The sequence below is a fragment of the Castanea sativa genome, chromosome 6 (genome assembly GCF_040712315.1).
Source record: "Castanea sativa cultivar Marrone di Chiusa Pesio chromosome 6, ASM4071231v1".
Lineage (NCBI taxonomy): Eukaryota > Viridiplantae > Streptophyta > Magnoliopsida > Fagales > Fagaceae > Castanea > Castanea sativa.
Window position 1 is genome coordinate 7,530,835 of NC_134018.1, and position 27,661 is coordinate 7,558,495.

General features: G+C 32.4%; 1 protein-coding gene, 1 long non-coding RNA gene and 1 pseudogene across 9 annotated transcripts; all 3 read left to right on the forward strand.

Moving 5' to 3' along the window:
* Window positions 1-88, forward strand: part of LOC142639375 (putative long-chain-alcohol O-fatty-acyltransferase 5) — a 5,854-nt pseudogene extending 5,766 nt beyond the window's left edge.
* A 5,622-nt stretch (window positions 89-5,710) lies between these two features.
* On the forward strand, window positions 5,711-18,764 carry LOC142638386 (DNA topoisomerase 1 alpha-like). 6 transcript variants are annotated; one of them, XM_075812425.1, is made up of 16 exons: window positions 5,711-5,838; window positions 8,540-9,990; window positions 10,227-10,421; window positions 11,572-11,652; window positions 13,007-13,066; window positions 13,224-13,318; window positions 13,520-13,676; window positions 13,852-13,977; window positions 14,571-14,651; window positions 14,751-14,841; window positions 14,938-15,071; window positions 15,461-15,529; window positions 15,626-15,715; window positions 17,379-17,482; window positions 17,574-17,742; window positions 18,335-18,764. In XM_075812425.1, the coding sequence occupies exons 2-16, from the start codon at window positions 8,566-8,568 to the stop codon at window positions 18,401-18,403; spliced, it is 2,946 nt and encodes a 981-aa protein (XP_075668540.1). In that variant the 5' UTR covers window positions 5,711-5,838; window positions 8,540-8,565; the 3' UTR covers window positions 18,404-18,764. The 6 variants fall into 6 exon arrangements, with proteins under 6 accessions (XP_075668540.1, XP_075668539.1, XP_075668536.1 ...); XM_075812424.1 differs by having other exon boundaries at window positions 5,718-5,838; window positions 8,537-9,990; XM_075812421.1 differs by lacking the exon at window positions 5,711-5,838 and adding an exon at window positions 6,589-6,720 and having other exon boundaries at window positions 8,537-9,990.
* A 3,861-nt stretch (window positions 18,765-22,625) lies between these two features.
* LOC142641292 (uncharacterized) lies at window positions 22,626-27,479 on the forward strand. Of its 3 annotated transcripts, XR_012845360.1 has the most exons (6): window positions 22,632-22,886; window positions 24,424-24,460; window positions 24,553-24,673; window positions 25,078-25,124; window positions 25,291-26,032; window positions 27,143-27,479. It is a non-coding gene; the product is annotated as an uncharacterized LOC142641292 (long non-coding RNA). The 3 variants fall into 3 exon arrangements; XR_012845361.1 differs by lacking the exon at window positions 27,143-27,479 and adding an exon at window positions 26,254-26,633 and having other exon boundaries at window positions 22,626-22,886; window positions 25,078-26,032; XR_012845359.1 differs by having other exon boundaries at window positions 22,629-22,886; window positions 25,078-26,032.
* The last annotated feature ends 182 nt before the right edge of the window (window positions 27,480-27,661 follow it).

Consider the following 27,661-nt stretch of genomic DNA (forward strand, 5'->3'; position numbering starts at 1 on the left):
GGTTGCTGGCCGGGGGCGTGGTGGTGGTTGCTGGCAGATGGCGTGGTTGTTTCTTGGGTTTTTCTTTTTTGGAACAGGAAATCTCTGAGAGACATTTTGTATATTTTAATGTGAAAATATATTATTTTAATGAGTAGAATAGGAAAATAGAAGTTTTGATGCTGGGTGTAGTGAAAAATGGTATTGTATAATTGATAAAGTGGCTTTTTGGATGGTAAAATATGATAGAATTGAAAAAAATGAATGTAGATGCTCTAATGATGGAAAGATGAATACGGTGTCCTATACAAAAAGTTTATTTAACTTTAATCCATATGAATAACAATATAACATGACACATAATCGTCCAGGGGTGGAGGGCAGGGGGCCATGGGCCTTTCAAAAATCCTCCCTCCCTCCCTCCCTCCCTCTTATATTTTTGAAAAAATATATAAAATTTTGGACATGAAATTTAAATAATGCCTCCTAGATTTTTACTAAAAATATATAATGCATTTATATAGTTGACAAACACTTTTTTTTTTTTTTTGAGAGAGTTTCAACATATGATGTTCGCTCCTGATAATAACTTTTTATTATCAGACCAAGACACCAATCAATTTTTAGTGTAGGCGAGGATTAAACCCCAAATCTCTTATACAATCATCATAGTATTTACTAGCTAACTGGAACCCACTTTTAATGTCTACCATACGTAATTTAACTTTTTATATTTTTAGTTATATCAATTTTTTGAGAGAATAAAGATAGACTTACTTGATCGATGTTAATATTTTTTAAAAATAAGAAAATATCATATGTTAAATCAAAATTAGAAATATTCTTATTATATAAGTAATAAATAAATATAATATACTTATAAAAATAAAAAAATTATAATAGATATACACACACTATTTGTGTGTTATTCTTTGGAATTATATATATATATATATATATATATATATATATATATATATATATATATATATATATATATAACTTGATCCCTCTCTATAAAAAATATGTCTGGAAAAAAAAAATACTCTTAGATAGAGTATATTTGATAGCTTTTTAAAAAAAATAAAAATATAAAGAGAGGTAAGCTGGTTGATAGCTTTTTATTTTTTTAGAAGCAAACTTATGATAGAGACGTGTTTCAATCAGAACAATCTCTCTAAATCCTATAACAATGGTGTAAAGAGAACCAAATGTTAATGGGGTTTTTGACTAATTGTATCAATGTCTAATACTATATTTAGTTCTATATTATATGACAAATATGTTTCCTTTCTAGGGAAGTCTTTATATATAGAGTCTTTTCACTCTTTTTCATCTTCTTTTTTTGATAGGAGTTATTGATTCTTTCTAGATTCATTGTCCGGTTTTTGGTACAATAGCGTACTCATTATTTATGCGGCGGGCATTGTGAAGTTTTCAACTTTACAATATTCTGCCAAAATGTTAGGTAATTAAAAAATATGTGAAATTAAATATAAAATTTTGTACTTCATAAAAATAAAGTATGATTAAAATTAAATTACCTTAATTACTTGATGATGAAAGTAATTCATATTTTTAATGATAAAAAAAGTAATTCATTTAAGGATGGGCATTTCTTGCTATAAAATATTGTGAAGATAATTAATATAATTTTAAAACTAAATAAAATTTAATGCACCATTTGGTAACATGATTTTAATATGAGTAATGATTTCAATTGAAAATAATTTTAACGAAAATACATTATAAATCATGTACCTTTTTTTTTTATTTTTTTTTTTATGAAGAAAAGCTCTTGATAACCTAATATGAATAACCTGTAAGATGCTAGAAAACCCACCTTTTTCTAGCCTAATTATTCTGATGGAGAAGATGTTACATCTTTTTTCTATTATATTTTGCATCTTATGAGAACTTCTTCTGTTTTTTTTTTTTTGAAGGGGAAAGGTAAAAGCATCTTATGAGAACTTATATGGTTCTCAATACATTTAACTAGTTTTAAGAGAATCATCCCAGTTAATGCGTAGGCATCTATCTCAGAAAAGTTTTGAATATACTAATTTTAGTTTGTATACTTTTTCTTTTTGCTAGTCGGCACTTCACAAAAACCTTTTTTTTTTTTTTTTTGATAGGATCACAAAAACCTTGGTAAGAAGTAAGAACATAATCTAAGAATATTGGACTCCATATTATATGTACTTGCAATTTTAAGGGAAGGATATATTCCAGCTGTTCCAATTATCAGTAAACTATTCGGTACTCTGAGGATAATGTTTTCTCATCTCCCATAATAGCAAATCTACGTATTCTCAAATTAAAAAAAAAAAAAAATATATATATATATATATATATATTTATAGGGTTGGGTTCAAGTTGCACCATGTGTAACTTTAAATAATATTACACCACTCAATATTTTTAATTGGATGCGAATTTTGATAAATCAACCATTGGACTACATTATTTTTGTATATTCTCCATGTTTGCAAAGTTTCAAGATAATAAAAAATTAATAGTCATATCATAAATCAATTGTTTAAATTCAAGTTTTTGTAATTTAAAATATTACATAAAATATGAGTTTATGGATCGAATAGTAAATAACATCTGATTGGTATAAAAATTGGCATACATGTTAAAAATATATAGAACATGTAATCCAACGGTAATAACACAATATTTTCACAAAAAAATTATAGGTGGTATGTTATTATTGGTTCAAATTTAAATTTACCAATAAAAATATTATTTTTTTCCCACCAATAACAACCCGTAACAACTTGCTATTTATGGTTTGTTATGAAATTGTTGTAGACATAGCATTTCTCTTTTGTTTTTGATAGATTTAGGTTTCATTTTTTTAAGGTATAAAACTAGTTTTTTTATTTTATTTTTTTTATAAATGATTTCAATTGAAAATATTATTAAAGAAAACCATATATTTGTCAATGTTTGGTTTGGTAGTATTCTTGAAAATGCTAAAAAAAATCAATTTAGGGACCAAAAAGCCTTCGGCCTTGAATTTTTTTAGGGTAAATTGCAAATTAGACCCATAAAATTTGAGAGTGTTTGAATTTTACATCCTGAAGTTTTAGAATTTTGATTTACTCCTTGAAATTTGGGGATGTTTGAATTTTATACCTTGAGATTTTAGAATTTGAATTTTACCTCATAAAGTTTGAGGGTGTTTGAATTTTACATTCCAAAATTCTGAAATTTAAGAGTCTAAGATCCAAACACCCCTAAATTTTAGGGAGTAAAATCCCAATACTCCTAAAATTTAGGGGGTAAAATCTAAATTCTAAAAAGTCAAGGTGTAAAATCCAAACACCTCCAAACTTCAAGGGTAAAATCTAAATTCTGAAAATTTAGGGTATAAAATCCAAATACTCCCAAGCTTTAGGGTTGTAATTTTCAATTTACTTTTTTTTTTTATATAAATAATATGTATACTTCAAAGTTTTATTTTTTATTTTTGGTTTATTGAGTAAAGTTTGAAGTTGAATTTTCAAAAGTTAAACCTAAATCCCTCTCAAAAATTAAGTTGGTTGAAAGATATTAAAAAAAAAAAAGAGGCCAACTAGCCCATTCTTATGGCCCCTTTAAAAAAAGCTTCTTAATAAATACTTAAACTCAAGTAGTACTACTGTATTGGAGGTGTCAACCACCTTAAGAAGTGTTGTCAATTACTTATGCAAAGACCACAAATACCCCAAGATCCTCAATGCTACCCACAATGGCTTTCACCTCCATCCTTCCTCTCAATCTCTCTTAAATTAGTTTCATAACAAGAAAAAAAAAAGGATCAATCTTATTCATAATTTTATTTTCTTGGTACCAGATACTTAAACTTTGGGATTGAAAAATATATATATTTTTACCTTAACAGAGGCTAACAATGTTTGTATGTTTGGATGCCAACATGGGTAAGAAAATTGGAAATAAATTATTTACTGAACATATATATATATATATATATATATATTTAATATAGTTTTGGTGAGTAAAACATAACATTGAGTAGTTTTAAATATAGTCGAATTAAAATATATATTTTCGTGTCAAATTTGTTTTTTTGTTTTTTTTCAATATCTCAAATTTACATTTTTCTCTACTTGCTATGGTCATCAATTCACCATTTTTTAGGGTTCTCAAAATTTTTTTCCTTAATTTTTGAGTTTGGAATTAGATTCTAGTCTTCTAGTTATGACATAGTGACAGAATTTTGTTTGTATATGAGAATTTAGGGTATTATATAATTTATATTGCTTTAGGCTTCATTTGGTTAGAGGATGGAAAAGTGGGTGATAGAATATTTAGTTTTTCCTAATGTGTGTCTAGGTGGGTCAAAATGTGAAAGGATGAAAAACTTTTTTTTTTTAATTGTGAAGAAAATTGAGAGGATAAAAAAAATGGTATTTGTATAAATTTACTCTCACTCCCCTATTACATAAAAAAAAGAAAGTTTAGAAGAAAAAAACCTAGTATTTAAAAGAAAAAAAATGAACATTTAAAGTTAAAAAAGATAAAAAAGAAAACTAACGTGGAGGGGGGAGGGGCAGATGGGTAATTTCTCATCTAAGCCTACTTTCCCTCATTTTCTCCACAATTTGTGGGGGAAAAAAAAATTTCTCAGAATGTGGGCTAGAAGAGAAAACAAAATCACCCTCTCTAATTAAACACTTCAATTGTTCATTATCTCTTTTCATTTTCCATTCCCAAAATAATCACAGTCAATCAGAGTCTTAGAGTCACTTGAAATTATTGCATAATTTTGTATGAAAATCAATTATAGTGGATTTTCATTATTTTAAGTTGAAATGTATTAAAAAAATAATTATTGTATATTTTTTAAAAGTAAATATTTTGTTAGCACTAAATAAATTTTGGTTTTATTTTTATGTATTACTTTAGTACTGAATCTTATCATTAAATCTCATTCTAAAATGCTGATGATTATTTTATTCATACTTTGATTCTTCAAAAATTAAATCTTAGTTTCGTTCCTATCACAAAAAAGAAAAAAGAAAAAAGTAGACTCGTTTAATTATACTACTTATTAGATTGTTTTAAACTTTTAATGCATTCCCCTAATATCGAGAAAAATCTAGATTTAAATCTAAAAATTAAGAAGAAAACTAAAAAAAAAAAGACGGGTTTGATAATTTGTGTGTATCCACAGTTCCAAATCCAAACCTTATTTTCTCTACTCAAGCCAAAGTAACATACACAACCCAAAACGATATCGTTTATGGTATTACTATTAATCCCCACCAAAAGACAGTAAAAAAAAAAAAAAGGTTATCTATTGCTGACGTGTCTCAATCTCAGCCGTAGCTTCACTCATTATCCAATGATGAGTAGGACTGAGATGTAGATAAAAGCTTCACTCTCACACCCACTTCACAATTTCCTCAAAACCCAGTGCCACTCTTTCAATTATCCATTTTTCACTGTTCTCTTTTTTAATTTTTTTTGTATATTGGGTAAATTACAATATACTTTGAGAAAATACCAAATGCATCCAAAATTTTTTAAAAATGACCAAACTGGTCCTTAAACACTAACGCCGTTTGTAAACCCCCTTTTTCTTTTGCCCTCTCTTTCTTCACACAGACCAAACATATCTCTCTCTCTCTCATTCACAAGCTCAAGACTCAGCAGAGGACCAAAAACCTCTGCCACCAAACGATTTTAGAGCTTGTTTATCCACAAACTCACGCCATACGCTGCCGTTTAAAGCTGGGTGGCTGGGTCTCGCTGATTGGTGAACGGCGATTGCTCGGTTGCGATGTGTAGCGGACGACGGCGGTTGTAACGTCACGATTTGGTGGAGCTTTACATCATGATTCATGGGTATAGTTTAAAAAAAAAAAAAATTTGATTTCGGGTTTTTATTTTTTTTTGTGGGGTTTAAGGTGTGAAGTGTGTGATGTTGGATGGTGGATCTGTTTGGGTTTGGGGACAATGGGTGGTGCCGTGGTGGATGGCGGTTGCTGGGTCATACAATGTTTGCCGTTGTGGGTCTGGGTTTTGTTTTGAAATTATTTTTATTTGGGTCTATTTTGAGGTTTGATATTGGATGATTGATTGGTTGGGTTGATATATGTTTAATTGTCCTGTGTAATGCTGGATCTAATTGGGTTGGGTTGATCTTGGTTTCATGAGTGCAATTTTTTTTTTTGGAATGTTCAGCAATTTTTTTCCCAGATGAGATATTGGTTTTGGTGGGTTTTTTTTTTTTGGGAATGTTGCTTCGGTGTATCTTTTGGATATTGGTTTGAGCTTGAGAGTCAGAGAGATGTTTATGTTCTGGCACGAAGAAGAGATAGACTGAGCAAGTGAAGAAATGAGGAATGTAAAAAATGAACTAAAAATCGTTTGGAAGATGTGAACAAACGGCAATACACACCGTCTGTGTTTAAGGAGCAAATTGAAATTGGTCATTTTCAAAAAGTTTTGGATGCGTTTATTATTACCCCAAACCTCAGATAGGTTTTTGTAATTTACCCTTTTATATTTTATATATATTTAAAAATACTATATATATATATATTATATATATATAAATAAAATACTACCAAACCCAAAAAAAAAGTAAAAAATAAAAAACCATTCCTTGAGCCACAAAGCCCACAAGGGCAAGCAATTCTCACCAACACTACATTAACATAACACATACAAATTACAAAAACAAAAGCCTTTCTCTTTCTCTGTGAGAGGTGTACCCAAAACTCTGTAAGACTCTCTTCTGTCTCTGATTTTCTTATATTCTCAATACTTATATCCAATCTGCTCCCACAAGTTCAAAGGAACACCCATAAGTTTCAGATCAGAGAACACACACACAAAAAATATAAAGGAATGATTTTTCTCTTGGTTCCCAACAAGTACGTCAAAAAAAAATCTATCTGTTTTTTTTTTTTTTAATAAAATTTTTCTTCATTTGGGTATTGTGGGATTGATCTTAATATGCATGTTGTTGATATTTTACTTTGCTTTTGTATCTGATTGGTGTTTGTGGATATATTGGGAAGTAAAAAGTTTGAGTTTTTAGGGTTTCTGTATCAGCTTCTGTGACTTGGTTTTTATCCGGTTTTTTCTATTTTCTTTGGTGGGTTTTGTTTTGTTTTTTAATGTGAACATTCTGTTTGGTAGCTGAGAAAGTTGAGGGAAACAAAGAGAAAACTTGGGTGAATGATGGGCTGGGATTTTTTTTTTCAGTTTAATTTTTTTTGGGGAGTTTTGGGATAGTGGGGACATTGGGTTTGGTGAGTTTGTGTAGTTTAATTAGCTTAATTGGATTGGATTTCTTTCTGGGTTCACTGTAAATTGTGTGAATTTGATTGGGTTTGTTTTGTTTCTGAGGAACTAGTCTGTGTAGAATGTTAAGGCTTTATGGTTTATTTAACTTTTTTGGTAATCAAAGGGTGTAAGAAATTGTAATCTTTGGTAAAAATTATGGGTAGATGAGCTTTTTGTGGAGAGCTTGTTGCCCAGCTCGCTAGGAGTCAGTGAGAGAAGCTTAAATGTTGGATCCTAGTTTGGTATTTTATTGGGTCTAGCTTGAGCAATGCTGGGCTTGGCTTGATTAAGTTTGTGATTGGTTACCAACCTGATAAGATTTGTCCCATGGAAAAGGAAGGCTGGTGGTTTATGAGGAATTCTATGGGATTTGTGGCAGGTAGGAATCATTGGTGTAATATAGATGTGTACTTTGGCTTGTTAGGCTAATGAATAAGCTTAGGTAGGAGTTGGGAAAGACCTTGTGTTTGGTTGAGTTGAGTATGGGTAGGGCTATATGAGTTCAAGGAAGCAGTGTTAGATGATTTAAAGAACTTAATGTGGTTTTATCTTTTTGCTTTTGTTTTTGGGTAGGTTCTATCTTGTGAGGTTCATGATTGAATTAGAAGCTTGTGTAGTTTTTTGGGTAGGATAAGCAATGGGCTAGGATAAGTATATGTGACCCTCATTCGGATTTTTCATAAATGGGTTAAAAAAGCTAAATCATAATTGAATTAATTGTTATGGAATGAATGGAACCATGCATTGATCCTGCTTTGAGTCTTTTGACAAGAATAATGCTGTGGTGGGTGTGTGTATATTTGGTTGAATTTGTGTAGGGATTGGTCTCTAGTTGATTAAATTTATGGTATTAGGTTTTGCCACCTCTTAGAAGGTTTCTTAATTGATCTTTCCCTTTCTTAATCTCTCTATGTTATATTGGATACTCTAGCTTAAAAAATTCATTTTAGATTTGGATTCTGTAGAAAATGGTGTTCTTTTGTTTAGGGTTAGTTGTAACTTATTTTATAAATAGCTTGAACATGCTTCCACCAATGGTTTTGATATACAATAGAAGTAACTGCATCTTTATCCCTGCCTCAGAAATTAGCACTGACTGACCTTTTATTGTAATCATAATGCTATGCTTTACTTTATTCTTACATTTATTGTTTTTCCGTATCTTTATTCGTGATTTTTAATTAAGCCTTGGAGTTTTGGGTCCCAACTGTCATTTCTAATCTCTTTCTCTCTTTGGTTTGGTGGCCAGAAGCTGATGCAACAGTACATAATTGAATAATGGCTGTTCAAACGTCTGGTAAATCAGTATATGATGACTTTGATGATGATGAGCCTCTAATTTTCAAAAGGACCAACCCAACAGCTAAGCAAAATCGAGTAAATTCAGAAGTAAAGAAGCCATCATCTCAAAGGCATGATGGACAATCTGGGAGGCAGGTTCATGATGTGCCTTCTTCCAATGGTCAAAACTCCAGTATGCAGAAGGGTAAAATGGTTACATCCACCAAGGTATCACAAGTAAAGTATCCTCCAGCAAGCCCAAAGGCATCTACTTCGTCCATCAAGGCATCACCTGAAAAGTCATCAGTGGCAAATTCAAAAGCGTCAACTACATTAGTTGGTCGTTCAAAAAATTCATCTGAACAGAACATGTCAACTTCTGTTAAGGAGGAAAGAAACTCTGTGAAATGTCCCCCTTTAGAAAAAAATAGTGATTCTGAGGACTCGGGAGATGATAAACCATTGAGTGCTAGACTCTTGGTGAAATCCACTGCTGTCCCCAAAAGGACGAGCAAACCTGTTTCTGACGTCAAGGCATCTCCTGAAAACTCACGGGTAGCAAATTCAAAAGCGTCGACTACTTTAGATGGTCGATCAAAGCATTCATCCCAACAGAATTTGTCAACTTCAGTTAAGGAGGAAAAGAATTCTGTTAAATGTCCCGTAGAAAATAGTGATTCTGAAGATGAGAAACCACTGAGCGCTAGACTTATGACAAAACCCACCATTGTCCCCAAACCTGTTCCTAACAAATCACAGCCATCAGAATCAAAATACACTCTGAAAAAATCTTCTGCAGAATCTGATGATGAAGCTCCTTTGTCTTCAAGGTTCTCACCAAAATCCAATGTGGGTACATCTAGTAGTAAACAGCAGATAGTAAGTTCTAATGAAAAGAAACCTTTGGCTTTGAAAATTCAGCAAAATGGTTCTACCTCGAGGGATAAACAACAAAAGTCTTCCATGCAAACGAGCAAGAGACCTCTAGATAAGGTGAATTCCTCAGAACAACCTTTAGTTAAAAAGGCAAAGCTGTCAGATGCATCTACACCAATGAAGATGAAGCAAACATCAGTCAAAGCTGAAGCAAAGGCAGACGATGACGAAGACGATGACTTTATTCCAATTTCCCAGAGAATGAAGAAGTCATCTGCATCAGACACTAAGTCTTCTTCCACAAAGAAGAAAGCAGTAAAAGCTGTTTCTTCTTCATTTAAGAAAACAACTAAGAAGACCAAGAAAGTAGTGAAAAATTCAAAATATATAAGATCGACAAAAATGACACCTAGCTCTGGTGATGGGCAAAAGAAATGGACTACCTTAGTTCACAATGGTGTCATTTTTCCACCTCCATATCAGTCTCATGGAGTGAAGATGCTTTATAATGGGAAGCCAGTTGATTTGACTCCTGAACAAGAGGAGGTGAGTATCCCTCCCCCTCCTCTCTTTCTCTCTCTCTCTCTCTCTCTCTCTCTCTCACACACACACACACACACACACACACACACACATACACGCACACCTGCTTTGTCTTCTTCCCTAATCCTCAGTCCAGTAATCTTTCAATTATTTCTGCTCTTGCTCCTACTGACATTGCATTTACCATATACCTTATACCCGCAGGGTTTCTAAATCTATTTGATGATTTCTTTTTGCAGGTTGCCACAATGTTTGCAGTGATGAAAGATACAGATTACATGCAGAAAGATAAGTTCAAAGAGAATTTCTGGAATGATTGGCGAAAATTACTTGGTAAAAACCATGTAATTCAGGGCTTAGAGAAATGCGATTTCACCCCTATTTATGACTGGTACCAAAAGGAAAAGGATAAGAAAAAACAAATGACTACAGATGTAAGTTGGTGGCTCTCACCTGCTTTCTGGGTTTGTTAATCAATGAAGTTTACTTAATGAGCTTGATTACAAATGCAAATCATCGTTTCATATCTTTAGTTGCTTTTACTTCCGAATTCATTGTTCTAGATCTTATCTACTCATTTTATTATGAGCAATGCCAGTGACCAGAAACTATGGTTTCTTTGGCAATTAACTTGACATTTTCATATAAGCCTTTGTCACCAGAATATACTTAGGCATGTGTTTCTGGTGGAGTTTATTAATAGTTATTTTTTTGGGTTGAGCTTATGACATTTTTTCTGTCTTGCCCACTAATTGATAGCATATACTTGAGGTTTATTATTGTTTAGTTATACATGCACTAGTGGTTTTTGAAGCCACAACCTCAGCCTCCATCTCTCTCTCTCTGGTGGGAAGAGGACCTAGAAATTTTTGGCTTAACAGCGGTTGTTGAGCTTGTTAGAGCTTTCTACTGATTTACATGAAAGCTTCGTGTTAAAGATGCTGTTGCATATAAAAAGCTATTACTGTATGTTTGATCCATTAGCTTTTGACCACAACTATTTTAGGAAATTATGATATATGATTTAAAAGACATTTTGATTACTTTTATTGCAAAATGGTTGTCTTTGACCTTTATTTACGTCACTCTTCCAACATGCGTGCTGTCTAAATGAAGATTACCTTGGAACTTCAATTGCCAATTCTTATAAGAGCCAGAATGACATTGAAATGAATAGGTCTTCCATATCTAATGATAGCGTTTACCTCTGGAGCTAGTGTGTTAAACAGTTGCTCCTTTCCTGGTATGGAAGACAAGTTCTCATGAAGCATGATGTGAATATGATCAATTTCTTCTCACATAATTGCTTTTGTCTGTGCTTCCACATTGTGGCTAATATGTCAATTTGCTTTACATACAGCAGCTCAGATCTAATCAAGGTCTTTCTGTTGCCAATGAGCTCTAGCTTAATGGCACTTGCTCCCCTTGTAAAAGCAAGGTGGAGGTGAGGTCTTAGATGTCAAGATCCACTGGGTGTGTCAGTAACTTACGAATAAAAAAATTAACGTTTTTTTTAATATATATATTTTTAATATGGCATTCTCAGTTTCAAAACATTTGACGTAGAAGTTTCTGTTCATTCAGGAGAAGAAGGCATTGAAGGAAGAGAAATTGAAGCAGGAGGAGAAGTATATGTGGGCCGTTGTTGATGGTGTTAAAGAGAAGGTTTCTTCTAGCCTTGACTTTTTCTTCTTCTATATTCCTCTTTTTTTTCTTTTTTATTTTTGGTTTTGGGGGGGGGGGGGTTGTAATATTTTGAAGATTTGAGGATATTCTGCCCTCGTTTCAATCCTCTAAACCTATCATATGTGTTTATTTTATTGTTATATTATGTTCTCTAGGCCTTTGCTGATTGATTTTTGAATTTTATATGTTGCTTGGACTATTGATTTATGTATAGATTTACAGATTCTTCTCATTAATGTACAATACCCCCCAATAGGCCACTGATTTGTTATCTTTAAAAATGATTTGTTTGGTGGGTTGGACACTGCAAATTATTCTTACCTTAGGGTGTTGATTGCAAAAATTTATAGTGTAGTTTACAATACCCCCCAATAGGCCACTAATTTGTTTTCTTTAAAAATGATTTGTTTGGTGGGTTGGACATTGCAAATTATTCTTACCTTAGGGTGTTGATTGCAAAAATTTATAGTGTAGGGTGGGTAAATACAATTTACCCTCCCCCCTCTATTTGGTACATTTCTAGAAACATACTTAGGGGTCTAAAAATATGACAATCATAACTTTTCTATACCCTAGTGTCTACTATATAATCAGTATTTTCCATGGGGTTAAGTCAGTCACGTATCTAGTGCTTTTGAGCAAGTGTGCTGCATTTTTTTTGATAGCCCTTTCATGATCACTTCAACTTTTGGAAGTAATAATTCTTGCATTCTCAACTCATAGAATCACCCCCTCCCCTCACCTACATATATTGTTTCATCTTGTTTTAACTAATATCTTCTAGATGAAGCAATTTCACATTGACTTTGCAGAGTTTTTGATAGTGTAAAGTTCACTTTCTGGGCCTATTGGTCACCTGGGTGGCGGGTGCATTGATAACTGTATGGTGGTGTAGAAAGATTTGAGAATTTATATTGGTAATGCATATATGGCTATATTTCTCATTTTGTTCTGTTGTGAAGAAGTTTTTGTATGGTTGCCTTTGTTCTATTCATGACCCCTAAGAGTATTCCACATCACATCACTGAGTCTTTTGTGATGAGGATGTAAAGGATGAACACTCCTCCAACTGGCTTTGAGTTTGTTGAGCACAGTGGTCTGTGAAGTGTGAACCATTCCTATGCCATATAATTGGTTCTATCAAATTGATGTTGCTTATATCCCACATTCCTATATTGTTATTTATGCTGTCTATTTTGATTACGTTGATGTATTCACTAATTATGATATATTCTAGACGATAAATACATGTATTTCTTTTTGTGGACCTCAATGCATATTGTTGTTATCTTAAAAGTGTGTATCTAATTTCTTATTATAATCTCAATCTCAGGTTGGAAACTTTAGAGTTGAACCACCCGGATTATTCCGAGGCCGTGGAGAGCATCCAAAGGTTCTATTAACATTTTTATACCTCAGATAATTTAAGTGTTGTATGTGATTGAATTCAGAATATTAGGATTTGCTGTCACCATAAGTGGATGTGTTTTATTTATTTCTAAAGTTTATTATCTGAATTTGTTATTGATGGTTTGCTTCTATGCTGCCAGATGGGAAAACTGAAAAAACGCATTCGTCCTAGCGACATTACTATCAATATCGGAAAGGATGCTTCAATTCCAGAATGCCCTATCCCTGGCCAAAGGTTTTGCTCTTCACAATCTCCTTGACAAGAAATCAAGTCATTAAGACCCTTTTAAGGACTGTACTATACATACACACACACACAAAATATGTATGCTATATATATATATTATATGCAAGTGATTTTGAAAAAAGTATTATATTTAAGCCAAGTATTTTTATGTGAATGTTTTTAAGTTTTGGAATTTGTAATCTTTGGCAGCTGGAAGGAAGTAAGACATGACAATACTGTCACATGGTTAGCTTTTTGGAATGATCCAATCAATCCAAAGGAATTCAAGTATGTGTTCCTTGCAGCTAGTAGTACCTTGAAGGGGCAAAGTGACAAGGAAAAATATGAAAAAGCAAGGATGCTGAAGGTTCTTTTTGTGCAATAAATTACTGATCATAATGCTTAAGGCTTTTTACATTAAATTTTGGTTATTAGCTTTGAAAATTGTCAAATGTTCTTTAGTACTAGCCTTTATACACTCCCTGGGATGATATTGAAGGAACTTAGTCATATTTTGCTAAAACCTGAAATTTTGAGTGCAGGACTACATAGAAAACATCAGGGCTGCATACACGAAGAATTTTACATGCAAAGATGTCTCAAAACGGCAAATTGCAGTTGCTACCTATCTTATTGATAAACTAGCGCTGAGGGCTGGCAATGAGAAGGTATATTTTGTATAAAATATTACTTAAATCAACCCCCCCTCCCCTGCTTGTGCTTGCACACATTTATTTAGGTTTTTGTATGTTTGTAAATAAGCACCATGTAATCCTTAAAAAAAGAAAAAGAACAAGAAAAAAGCAGCACTATGTAGAGCAGAGTAACCCAAAAAAAGAGGGGCGTGGGGGTGGGGGTGTGGGTGGAATAAGGCTTTCGTGGTCAGTTGAATTCTTTATCACATGCTAGGCCATTTATCTGGCACTAGGAAAAGCAATAGAAGATGTTTAGCTTAAAAGATGATTGGCATTTTGGCTGCTTAAATTAGGATTCTCCTTAATTTGGAAGCATGAGTGGACCATTTTGTATTTTTTTTCTTCAAGCTTTTCTTCTTTTGCTTTTGTATGTTTGTTTCTAAACAGGTATAGCATAATTGTGTTGCTTGCATTTTACTTTCTAGTTTTTAATCTGCTTTAAGAATTAAGCAGCTTAAATTCCTATTAGCAATCAGCTATTCAAGTGCTCATGGTTGCATTCATTATCCAGCAAAAATTCTTGGGTGTTTTTTTTTTTTTTCATATTGTTGGCTGCTTTACTGCAGGATGATGATGAGGCTGATACTGTTGGTTGCTGCACATTGAAAGTAGAGAACGTGAAAGCAGTAGACCCAAACACATTGGAGGTATAATGGAATAAGTATTAGAAAAAACCATCCCATATAGTTCCTCATTTACAGTTATATTGCCAGTGGTAACCAGTGAACTGTTTTTGATAAATTCAGTTCAACTTCCTTGGTAAAGATTCAATTAGATACGAAAATAAAGTTGAAGTTGAGCTTCCTGTTTACAAGGCTATTAAACAGTTCCAAACTGGTGAGTAATTTGGGTCACAGTTTAGGTTTTAGATATGAATATAGACATATGGTTTGTGATAACAGCCAATAAGTATTTATTTTCTGTTTGCTGCAGGAAAACGTGGCTCTGATGACCTCTTTGACATGTTGGACACCAATAAATTGAACGCTCATCTAAAAGAACTCATGCCTGGTCTTACAGCAAAAGTCTTTCGAACATATAATGCATCCATCACATTGGATGAGATGGTAAGAAAGCATTTGGATCTTACAACTTGTCTAGTTTGTATTTTTGCCATTAATATGAATGGCGAGCAGAGGCATGAGGACCTAATCTTTGTTGTTTAGAATTAACAGTGTTACTGAGATAGTTCCATTGCTTGTTGTGAAACTTTAATGCATATTTAGTCCTATGTTTTGTTTGTTAAAATGCTCTCTTTTTAAAAGGAAGTTTTTGGTTTAATTCTTTATATAGTTTATTCCTATCTTCAAGTTGGTGCCTTTTTTTTTAATTTATTTTTTATGACAGTTTAAAAAGGGATTAAAATGTTTTTTTTTCTTCCAAGAGAAATTTTTGGGTTAATTTCTTGTTAGAGTTTATTCATCTCCATCTGGATTGGTTCCTGTGTTTTTGGCAGTTAAATAGGGGAACTAAAGAGGGAAATGTTGCGGAGAAAATTGTTGTTTATCAACATGCAAACAAGGAGGTAAAAACAGTCCTTCCTGTCAAAGTGAAGTGATCTATGATTTTGTTCCTTTCAAGTTACTTGCAGAATCCAAAATTGTGGTTTTTCTGGTTGCAGGTTGCAATAATTTGTAACCATCAAAGGAGTGTTTCAAAATCTCACAGTCAACAGATGTCAAGATTAAACGAGAAGATTAGTGAGCTTCAGGTAATGACATATGTCTAGTGAAAGGCATACATGGTTTGTTTTGTTTTGTGAATAAATGTCAATATCAACCATCATATTGAGGGTCCAGTGCACTAGATATCAATAGATTAATCAATATTCATGTTGAATATCCAAACTCACCTGAAAATATGATGGAAATTTAAAGTAAAATTCAATTGAAGTTTCTGTGATTTTATCTCAATGAAAAATAGCTCAAATCACATATCCTTCTCTTTTGAGAGCAAGGTGGAGGGTCATGGCTTCAAGACCCATCGGGTGTGCAACTTTTTATTGTAAAGAAGAAAAATTCTAAGATTTAATGATAAACTTTCGGTAAAGTACAATGAAAAAGCTAAAGGGCCAGTGATCTTTGGATCATGACATCTTACCCCATAAACAAAAGATGGAGGTGATTTACTTATCCTATGAACAAAATATGGATGGTGAGGTCATGGGTGGAGTCCTAAAAGAGCGTCAGAGGCTGAAATCTGCTAGATGAGGTATTATCATCTGTAATGTTCTATTGGTATAGACTATAAAATAAAAATTTTAAATAATTATTTAAATTTACTTTAAAATTTTCTCACCAATAGTCATTTTCCATGATTAATTATTTGTAAGAATGACTAGAGAAAAAGAAATTGATTTAGTAAATTTGAGACCTAACTTAACAAGAAAAGAAAGAACAGAAAATATATATACTATATAGCACATGCTTTTCCCTTTTTTATTTTTAAAATTGGATTTATATCAAAGTAATCGGATAATTTGAGATTAGAGACAGGGTTTTTAGCACCCTTGTAGAAAAAGAGAGTTTTGGATTGAGAGAAGAGAGAGAGAGAGAGAGAGAGAGAGAGAGAGGAGAATTAAAGACAATGTGGACCAACCTAGACCCTAAAAAGAAAAAGAAAACAAAAAGAAGAAATAAAGGCAAGAAGCATTAAACAAGGCAGGCTTTGACTTGACTGTTGAAGAAAGAACTGAAAAAATAATTTTACAATTTCCAGTGTCAGATGGAATACATGTCAATGTTGGAGGTTTTATTGAGTTACTACCTTGAGATTGTAATTATCTTGTGACATTTTCCTTTATTTTATTTTTATTTTTATAAATGTCTCTTGCCATATGTTGAACATAAAAAAGGACAAAGTTTAGCTACAAAATTAGTTGTAACCTAAGGTTGCAACCGTACTCAATGCAATAAACATTGTTACATATTTTGAAAAAATTACTTGTTTTTTACACTCTTAATACACGTTAAATTTTGTGTCAATTGGATGTTGTATATTATATGATCTATAAGCTTATATTTTCTGCATAATTTTAAATTATAAAAACTAGCAATTTAAAAAATTTATTGATGGCATAGTTATTGATCTTTAATTTTCTTGAAATTTTGCAAGCTTGGAGGATATAAGAAGAATATGTAATCCAATGGTGGAATTCTCAAAATTCACCTCCGATAAGAATATATTGATACGGCTACAACTAATTTTATAGCTAAATTTTGTCCAATAAAAACTTCCCCTTAGTATCTCTATCGATGATGCAAGAAGTGAGTGTGTATGCATGCATTTGCATGTAACTTGTGCTTTGTTTGTTGTGTGACTTATGTCCAAACTTAAGCTGAGTCTTTTTAATTTTTATTTCATTTTTTTGTTAGGGCTTGCTGAAAGAGTTGAAGACAGATTTGGACAGGGCAAAGAAGGGGAAGCCCCCATTAAAGGATGCTGATGGAAAACAAAAGAGGAACTTGGCTCCGGAAGTGTAATACCACATGTTTGCCTTTTTAAGCCAACTATTCATCTCGTTTTGATATATGTGGTTTCACAATAGTTTATGATTTTATGTTACGCAGGATAGAGAAAAAGATTGCTCAAACCAATGTAAAGATCGAGAAAATGGAACTCGATATGAAGACAAAAGAAGATCTGAAAACTGTGGCATTAGGCACATCCAAAATCAATTACCTTGACCCTAGGATTACAGTTGCATGGTGCAAGCGGCATGAAGTTCCCATTGAGAAGGTAAATAGTTTCTGCATTTAGTTTTTGCGTGAATGATCTTACCAACAAGCATATTTCGCTTTCACTGGAAGCAATTCTTAAACCAGTTAGTGCAATAAAGGTAGAACTGGTGTCTTGGCCTGGTGGTAAATATGTAGTAACACCATGGCTTGGATACACTAGGTTCAGTTCTGGCTATATATATCCACGTACATACATACCAATGTTGACATTTGAAAATCCCACTGGTGGACTGCATGTTCTCTTTGTTCTTAACTCACATGCCAAATTTAATGCTAGTTATATATCATTTACTATTTAATTCATAATCTTATGTTTTATGTTTAATTTGAGTATGAAGAAAAATGAATTTTCAAACATCTTGTAGATGGAGTAGTTATTGATCTTTGATCATCTTGATGATTTGGAACCATGTAGGGTATAAGAAAACAATGTTGTAACATTGACTAATTAAATCTACCTGCATGGAGCCACCCACCCACCCACACACACACACACAAAGTATGGTTTTGAAGTAATTGCATTCATTCTGTGCATTGGTGTAATTGTTTCTTATTGGTTAATAGCTTCTTACATTTCCCAAACTTCACAGATATTCAACAAGTCTCTTCTGGCGAAGTTTGCTTGGGCAATGGATGTGGATCCTGATTTCAGATTCTGATATTTTGAACTGATCCTCAGTTGGCCTCAACACCCACTATCCCCCCACCTAAAAAAACAGAAAAAAAAAAAAAAACAAAGGTCCATTTTGTTTTATCCTTTTCCATTAAAGATATTAACATTTTTTTAGTCTCAAGCGGAAAATTTGATGTTGTATGTACATCTAATCTAATTATGGGCCGAGTTACCCCCTTCCTCACTTTTTTTTTTCTTTTTTTTTTCCCGGCTAAAAAGTTGCAGCAACATTATTTGCTTGAACTCTTAAACATCTTATTTCAATAGTTCAAATGTTCAGAGTACATGAAAATTCTAGAAAAGAAGTAAATTTCATTGGTTATATCATTTTATTTTTTTTTCCTCCAGTTTGTTTTGCTTGTTTAGTTCTTTGGCTTGTAAGTAGTAATGCAAAAAAATTTCTGCTTAGTGTCTTTTTAAAATTTGGAGCATTGAAGTGGAGTCACTGAATCTGCTTGAGAACTTCTATATAAGCACATCATGGAGAACCTTACTGGCTATTTCTTAGGTTTATTTGCGTTGTATACGAAATTATAATTTTTTAGTATTACATTGGTGTCAGCGTAACACCGCTATTTTTGTAGTCTTTTTTGGTTTCTTAAACATTAGAAGTTGCCCCTATTCTTTTGGTTTTCTCATTAAATTGTATAAGTAACAGTGTTAAAAGAGTGTAGTCTTCGACCGTGTGATGTATTCTCAAGCTTTGTTTCTCAGATAAGAGATTTTTATATACAAGGTAGTTTATGCTTTAGTTAACCTGTTTTCCTTTTCCCACATTACCTGCTTAATCTATTTTCTTCTACCGCGCAATCCTTTAGGATTATGATATATGTAGTCTCTTGAAATCAACAATTTTTCTTCAGGTATAATACTATTCAAAAAAAAAAAAAAAAGCTTTTGCTAAAAGATCCATTGATGGGGAAAAATGTCAAGGAACAAAGCATTCTTTGTTGGATTGTTAGCTTTTATTTGCTTAAAATTCAGTTGTGTATGTGTTAAAACCCCATTCGGCCATCTAATTAAATTAAAGACACTTGACTGATGTTAACTCTCTTCAGAGTTGATCTATAAGACAATGTAGTAACAAATGCTTTAGATAAGAGAGTAGAGTTTTCTTATTTGCTTTTAGTTTGGATATTGTCTATTTCTACAGACATTGTTAATTTTGTTAATGCTGATTTACCAGTTTTTTGATTAAAAGATTTCGCTAATTAGTTTCTCAAAAAATAAAAAATAAAATTATGTATTGAATGTGACTGAATGTAATTATGTCCTTTAAGGAATTTAAAGAAAATTATTGTTTTCCTCTCTAATTTCCTCTCATAAGGAGCGCACATTTCACTCTTCAATTCGTTCACACCTCACATAATAATAACCTTATATTTTCCGTGTTGGATTTTAAGATTCAGATTCCCAAAATGGATGTCTAAGAAAAGAAAACATGCTATGTCAACTACATTCAAGAATTAAAAAAAAAAACATAATAAATTACACCCTAAAAAAAATAAAAAATAAAAAGAGGGACCCAACTTGACCCGAATGTCCACATTTTGGGTCATATCTATCATATTGGTTTAGACTCGATCTGACCCAACCCGGATCGTGCTCAACCCTAGTAGTCGTTGAATGGTCTAGGCAGTCAACAAAGAATAAGGGGTCTATCAAATATCAAGTTATCAACTTGGACATGCTTTTTTTTTTTTTTTTTCCATTATAGATTGTTTCCAGATTTTAAAGATAATATATATTAGTCACTATTGGTTAAAATATAATGTTAGTCTTTAAACTTTAATTCATGGCAATTTTAAATTTTGAAGTTTAAAGTGATAAAAAATGTTGATGATTACTACTTGAACTGAACTAAATAACATTTTTAAGATTAATCTTCTGGGTTTAAGTTGGCTATCGTGCATGTGTGAGTGTGTGACTTCAATACTTGATAATGAATGGAGTAAAGTCGTTTCATTTCTTGACCCCCCAAAAAAAAAATCCTGTTTTTTTGGCAGATATATCGTATATGATAAGCCACATGTATATTACAGAGTAAACAAGAAAAGAGAGAAATTGCAAGTGGTCTCTTGGACACGTTTCCCAGCCCTTTTCTTCATAGTTAATTTCTAGTTTTAAGACTAGACGTCAACTCTCTCTCTCTCCCCATGGTCTCATCAGCCAACATCGTCATCAATTTTGAAAATCTTGAGAATTGGAAACGTAAGGTTTGAAGATAAGTACGGCAAGTAATTGTCAAAAGTTGGGCACAACATCATTGTCATGAAGCCATCTTCATTCATAAAAAAAAATGGATATATAAGCTTTGAACATCTTCATTCAAATTAATATCATAAATGTGATGACATGTATTTGTTCTTTGTAATTTCTAACGTAATTGCTTGAAGGATTCTTTGGGCATAGTTGGATAAGGAAAATTATTGTGTACTCTCGGAGTACCATAAATGCGTACTCCCTCCTCTCACATGAATTGTGGGTCCCACTAATTAAATTCATGGTAGGCCCCATTATTTATGTGAGAGGAGAGAATACGCATTTATAGTACTCCGGGAGCACCTAATAATTTTCTGTTGGATAAATACCATAGACCCCTAATTTCCCATGTACAATACAATTTGAAATTAATTAATTGGAAATAACCCTACACCCAAATGTTGCACATTAATTTTGCATTTAACAAACGGTATAAATGTATCAGTAAATCATAATGAGCTATAAGAAAAAATCATAGAGGTTTGGTTTGGATTATAAAGATTTCAAGTCCACTAATTTCAGTACATTTAATTAGTGATTTTTCTACCTTTTTCTTTGTTGTTGTTGTTGAGAAAAGTGACTCTTAGTATGTTTGTTTGTTTCAATGATCAAAGCAGGGACATTGCTTGTTTTGCAAGACTGAATTTGTGTGACTTATTCAGATTGGAGATTCACTAGAATTCTTAAGTACCTCTTTTGTTTTTAAAATCCTAAATTCATATCAAAATAGAGATATTTTCCTTTTTATAATTAGAAAATGAAAAATGGAAAATACATACTCCCAGTAAGTACTAACTTGTGTGTCTTTCTCCAAAAAAAAAAAAAAAAAACTACTCAGGACTCTCTCATTTTGGAGTGTTCGTTAGCACTGCGGTTTTAGGCCAATTTTTGCACCACACTTTGCGGTGCGATTTAACTAAAACTGTAACTATAACTGTACTGCACCTTGTATTTGCAGCCACATGTGTAGTGTGGTGCGTTGTGGTTTAGACTTTAGCCAAAACCATAACCACACCGCACCTCAATTTTGCGGTCACATGTGCAGTATAGTGTATAAGATTCGGTTTGAACGGTTTGAAGTCGGAATATTTTTCAAATTTTGGGTTTTTCCTACTCAGCCCAAAACTAATTTTTCCCTTTGTTTTGGACTAAGTTTTAAACTATTGAGCTAGTTTTTCTTTATTTTGAGCTAACTTTTCTAGTCAACACTTGTTAGGATTATCAAACTTTTTTTTTAAAAATTAGGGTTATTAAACTATTAATAATATATTAAATATTAAAAATAAATATTTTAATATATAAAGAGAGTGTGGTGTGGTGCGGTTATACCATTTTGTGAACGGTTTTAGTACAGTTTTTTTGCGATTTGTACGATTTAGTGAACACCTCATTCATTACTTCCATATTACATTCATTGCTCCTTCATATATTTCAATCCAAAAAAGCAAATAAAAGCTTGGGTACTAGGAAATTTATATCAAGAATCCAACAACTTAAAAGAAGCTCAAAGCTTCGAAAACGAAAAAAAGAAGAAGAAGAAATACTAGAAAAATGTCATTCAATTAAAAAGCTTAAAATAGATAATCCCAAACTAGGCACCACCAAAGTCATACATATAAATTAGGTTGTAGTTATCAATTGATGTTGTTACACTTTTGTCTTCCCGGACATCAATGATTGTGAAGATTTCATAAAAAAAAAAAGAAAAAGATAGAAAATATTTGTAAGTTTCATAATTTCAAGAGTCAAGACATTATATCCCACTGTGACTTTTTTATATATATATATATATATATATATATATATATATATATATATAAAACCGAAGTTTTTGAAGTTACTACAATTTTTTAAATTACTAATTTTTTCTCTCTGTATTTTAGATTATTTCTATTTTAGGTTTTATTTTATTTTATATTAATTTTTTGATACCTTAGGTTTTATTTTAAACCAAAAACTTGGGTCTTCTTCCTTAAGCAAATGCACTTTGCGTGCGCAGACAAACAATCCCAAAGCAAAGCAAAGACTCGGAGACACAGTGAGAGAGAGAATCCGAAGCACTGAAATAACCCATAAAGCATCAATCAGCAAAAAAGTGGCAGATGATGCGGCGGTGGAGGTCTCCGTACCGGAACGCACCACCATTCCCTCCGGCGACGACTCGGTCTGGGCTGACGTGTCGCCTCTTCTTGAATCCGCATGCAAAGGTCCTTTCCTTCTTGCCCTAACTCACTTTCTCTCTCTCTCTCGCTTTCCATCTCTATTTGTTTCCTGAGAAAGTTGTGATTATATTTATGCTTTGTTATTTGTTATTTTTCTTTAAAGAGTATAACTCAAGGGGATTATTCAGTTTGCGTAATTAGAAAGATGAGGTTTTTGATTGTTTGCTGAGAAAATGGAGGATTAAGTGAGGGAATGATGAGGGAAATTGGAATTTATTTTTGGTTCAATTGGGAACTGATTGAATGAGCAAAGTTTGAGTTTTTGGTTTTGTTAGAAACTAAATAGTAAAAAATATGTGCAAAGGTTATTAATTTGATGCTTCATTTGTTGCTGGAATTGTACTGGAAAAGAAATAAATGTGAACAATATTAAGGCTATTAAAGGTTGTTAAAAATTTAATTTCTGTTTTGTTAAAATCCTCCCCATCACCCTAAGTGTTTGACAAAATGTCTCAATGAAATTGAAATCTTTTTTTTTTTCTTATCATGTGGTTGGTTAATTATCTTTTTATTTAACTAGCCCGTGCATTGTAGCAATGAAATTCATTCTCATTTAAAGTTGCTGCAAAATATGTTTGTATGGCATTGTAGTATTGTTGGAATTAGAGATAAGTCAGACTTCATCTACTTGTTTTTTCCATACTTCATTCCTGTTTTATGGAGGACTTTTGGATTGAACTTTCAGCTTTAGATCATGATTTTTTGTAGCAATCGTCAAATGTTTCTTCTCTACATGGCTGTTCAAATTGGGTGTTTTTTGGTTTTTTTTTTATAGCCCAATTTAATAAGCGTGTCTCTTTTCTTATCTTTGGGTTGCTACTGATGGCTATAATAAATTTTTTGACTTGGATATGTGACTTTTTGTTAGGATAATACACCTATTGGTATTTGACGCAAGTTTCCTAAAGTTTATGTTGGTTGAAACTTGGATTCTTATGTTGTTAGTTGTTTTGCTGACAGGGAGCATTTTGATTTTCTTGGTAGGATTGCAAAAATATGTCTTTAACTTAATGGAATTTTCCATGGGATGTAATGATAGTGTTGGGTAGTTGGGCAAACACCACCTTTGAAATTTAAAAAGCTTTAAGCAATATTAGAAAAAAAAAAGGGGCTTTAAGCCATGGGTTAAATAATATTTGCTGCCTCTTATTGCTTGAGCCATAGCTTAAATACAACTGTGACAAATTCATTTAAAGCTATCAAAGCTGTGTGTTTGTGACTTATTAAGTTATGTTTCAAGGTTAATATTTTATATCAATATCTATTTGTTAGCATGTGTTTGAAAATTTTAGGATAAATGAGTTATAAATCAATTTATATCTGGGTATTTAAATCAATTTGTTAGCATGTGTTATGGTCAAGGGTGAAAATTTTAAATTTATATCCTGTTAAATTGGTACCGCTTTCTTCTTTTTTATAATAAATAAAAAAATTGAAAAAATTTGTTCTTCCATTGGACCTTTAAAGCTTTCAATTTGAAACTTTTGTTGTGAAAAATAACTGGTAGTGATGTTTGTGGCAGATTCGAATTCAGGATTGAGGTCAATCTCAATGCCATGGTTAGTTTTCTATATCGTACGTACTTTGTGTATGGTTTATTGTTTATGATGCTTTGTATACTCACCTATTTAGAGTAATGTTCATGTTACAGACACATCTAAGAATTTGGAAGCCCATTTTGAAGAATGCTAGCACTCTAGTAGAGAAGTTCTCCATGGAAGTCACCCAAGATCTATGTCTATCTGTACTCTGTGAAATAGCAACATAATTAGGTAGGATTTCTTACAATTTATGTGTTATCATAGTTGCTAGGTTGAAAGTATTCAATGATATATGCAGATTTTGTTATTTCCAGTACTTACAAGCTAATTGCTGATTAGTAAGCCTACAAATTGCATGAGAACTTATTTGGAAATAAATGGTAATGGTGGAAGCATCTTTGAGATAGAAATTATGGGAAAATTTTGCTAATAATAGATTCAAATACTTATCTTAGGAATGCTAATCTTAGCAATTAAAGAAAGTTTACATTTTTTTTTTGCACACATAAAAATTATAATCTTCTCTGTTGCCTATGACGTTCACATCAAATGGTATTTCCTCACCCATCTATTGTCCGCTTCTCTCATCTATATCTCCAATCTCTTTTGAGTCTTTTCTCTCCCTTTTTTTGTAGATCAAGATCGTTTTATTACCTTTCAACCCAGCAATTCAATATGCAAGGTATTTATGAGGATAGTTTCTCTGTTTCATGGACTGAGAAACTATGGCGGCAATTTTTCTCTCATCTTTATCTCCTGTACTCCTCTCTCAAACCTTAAAACACTTAAAGGCTGAAACTAATCACGTATTAGAGGGCTTTGATCTCTTTTCTCTCCTTTTTTTGCAGATCAAGTATAGATCGTTTCATTAGCAAATCAATATGCAGACAAGGTACTTGATGAGGATAGTTTTTCTGTTTCATGGATTGTGAAACTATGGTGGCAATTTGAGAGGTAATTTTTGTTTTGTTTTGTTTTTTTTGAATGTGGCTTTGGTAGTCTTCTCTTTGATTTATGCTCTATGGAAATTTGTATTTGGTTTTGGTTTGTTGGTTTCTTTGCTTACTGTTGATCCAAAGAAGCTTCGTGATATGGTAAGGGACAAAAACTTTGAGTCTTTGAGTGAGTTTGGAGGGGTTAAAGAACTTGCTTTAATTCCTGAAACTGATGTAAAAAAGGGTATCAATAGCTGTGAGGCTGATCTTATTCATAGACAAACTGTTTTTAGTGCCAACAAATACCAAAAACCACCACCAAAAAGGTTTCTAAGATTTATGTTTGATGCATTTAAAGATACGGCTATTTTAATATTATTGGCATGTGTTGTACTCTCTCTTGGCTTTGGTATCAAGCAACATGGCTAGGAAGATGGGTGGTATGATGGTGGGAGTATTATTCTTGCTTTCTTTTTGGTGGTTGCTGTGTCAGCAGTGAGTGATGTTGTTGTGCTTAAAGCTTGGTGATCAAGTTCCCTCTGATGGGTTATTCTTAGGAGGGCATTCTTTAAAGGTGGATGAGTCTAGCATGACTGGTGAAAATAAAGATAAATATCTCTTTGGAGGTATTGATCAGCAGTCAACACAAGGAAAGGTAGGAAACCCATTAACACCACTTCATAGTAAATTATTGCTTAACATACGTGGCGAAGATCTTTTTGTAGAAGATTATTGCTTTATGCAGATCAGAATTTTAAGCCATCTTTGCTTAACGTCACAACTAATAAATTATTGCACTGTTTCTTGACTATATCTATCCCCGTTTGTATTGTTCCTCCTATTTTATTATTTTTTAATTTGCTTCTTCCTTTACAGCGACCCAGCTTTCTCGCACACAAACCTCCCTGCACCAACGCAATCATTAAACCTACATTAGTATCTATAGGAGTGTTTGGAGGTTGTTTGTTCCAATCATGATTTTAGGCAGTATTTGTACATCCCACTCCAGAAATTTAATATTATTTTAGACCAATTATTATGTGTTTCATAGGTTACAACTTACAAGAGAAGAGATAGAAAAGATGTCCATAGATTTACAAGCCATGTATAGTAAGTTTATAATTTATTATTAATGTCATTGAAAGTGTCAAAGTTTATAATTTTAGTCCAAATTTTGTAGTTTGTTACTGTGATTTTTATGTTATTTTGGTCATTATTTTAATTTATGAAAGGATCTAAGAATATATTATGCTCTCTATAATAGTTTTTTATCCCTATTGTTTTAGGGAACTCTATATACTTGAGACTCTTTGAAGCTTAACGTTTCTGAGCAAGGAATGCTTTCAGTTTTTTTTTTTTTAATTACTTTTTTTAAATAAGAAGTGGGTTAGTGACTTTGTTCTTCTAATTGATTTATTCTTCTCTTTATATTTATTTTGTGTGCAAATTGGTCTATACTATTATCGCTGTAGTTGGCTGCATACACTTAAATTTATTGAACATGACCCAGTTACTCCAAGTGATTGCCTAATTTTTCTTTCTATAATGACGAAGGGATTTAAGTTCTACACATTTAAGGGTTTTGATGGCATGAGTTGTTTTCAATTTATACTCCACGCCAAAAGCATTCCAATTTTGTTGGCAAAGTTCTGCCCCCTTTGCCTTTTTTACTAATATCTTTTTGTTGAGAAAAATATACTCAATTCTATGTAACCCACCACCTTATAGAATCTAAACAATGTTGTATGTGGTTTCTCTTACCCAGGTTTGTGTTGTGGATTCTTATTATTGCCCACAATCTATTCGTTGATCCTCGCTTGTGACTTCGGAGGTTGGAAGAAAAAGAGAGGGCACCCCTTTTGTATTCCATTGCTATTTTCAACTTGGTAAATAGATGGGATTGACTTGGTTTTTTAGGCATTAACCGCAAGGTGGTGAAAGTTCTTAAATGGAAAGATTTATATACACAAATGTTCTTTGTTAACTTAAATTTGTGAAGAGTTTCATCCTCTTTTTACAATTCTGGATTAAAAAGATAAAGAAAAAAAAATCATAATAGGCTTTGAGCCATATTTTGAACAGAAGGTGAAACATATTCGTTTTGTATTCGTTTTGAAACAAATATTTATTTGAACAAAGTAAATATATATAAATTTTATTAAATTATCCCGTGGATCGCATGGGTTAGCGACTAGTTTTTTTATAATGGACATTAAAAGACATTAGTATAAAGATATATAGCATATGCACCTGGTCAAGAGGTTGTAAGCTACAAAAGGTGAAA

What these genes read in the sequence shown, in the direction of transcription:
- LOC142638386 (XM_075812425.1), top strand. Translation starts at nt 8,566, where the DNA reads ATGGCTGTTCAAACGTCTGGTAAATCAGTATATGATGACTTTGATGAT. An exon ending in AAAAACAAATGACTACAGAT is followed by an intron (nt 10,422 to 11,571) that starts GTAAGTTGGTGG and finishes CTGTTCATTCAG; the next exon opens with GAGAAGAAGGCATTGAAGGA. An exon ending in TTGATGGTGTTAAAGAGAAG is followed by an intron (nt 11,653 to 13,006) that starts GTTTCTTCTAGC and finishes TCTCAATCTCAG; the next exon opens with GTTGGAAACTTTAGAGTTGA.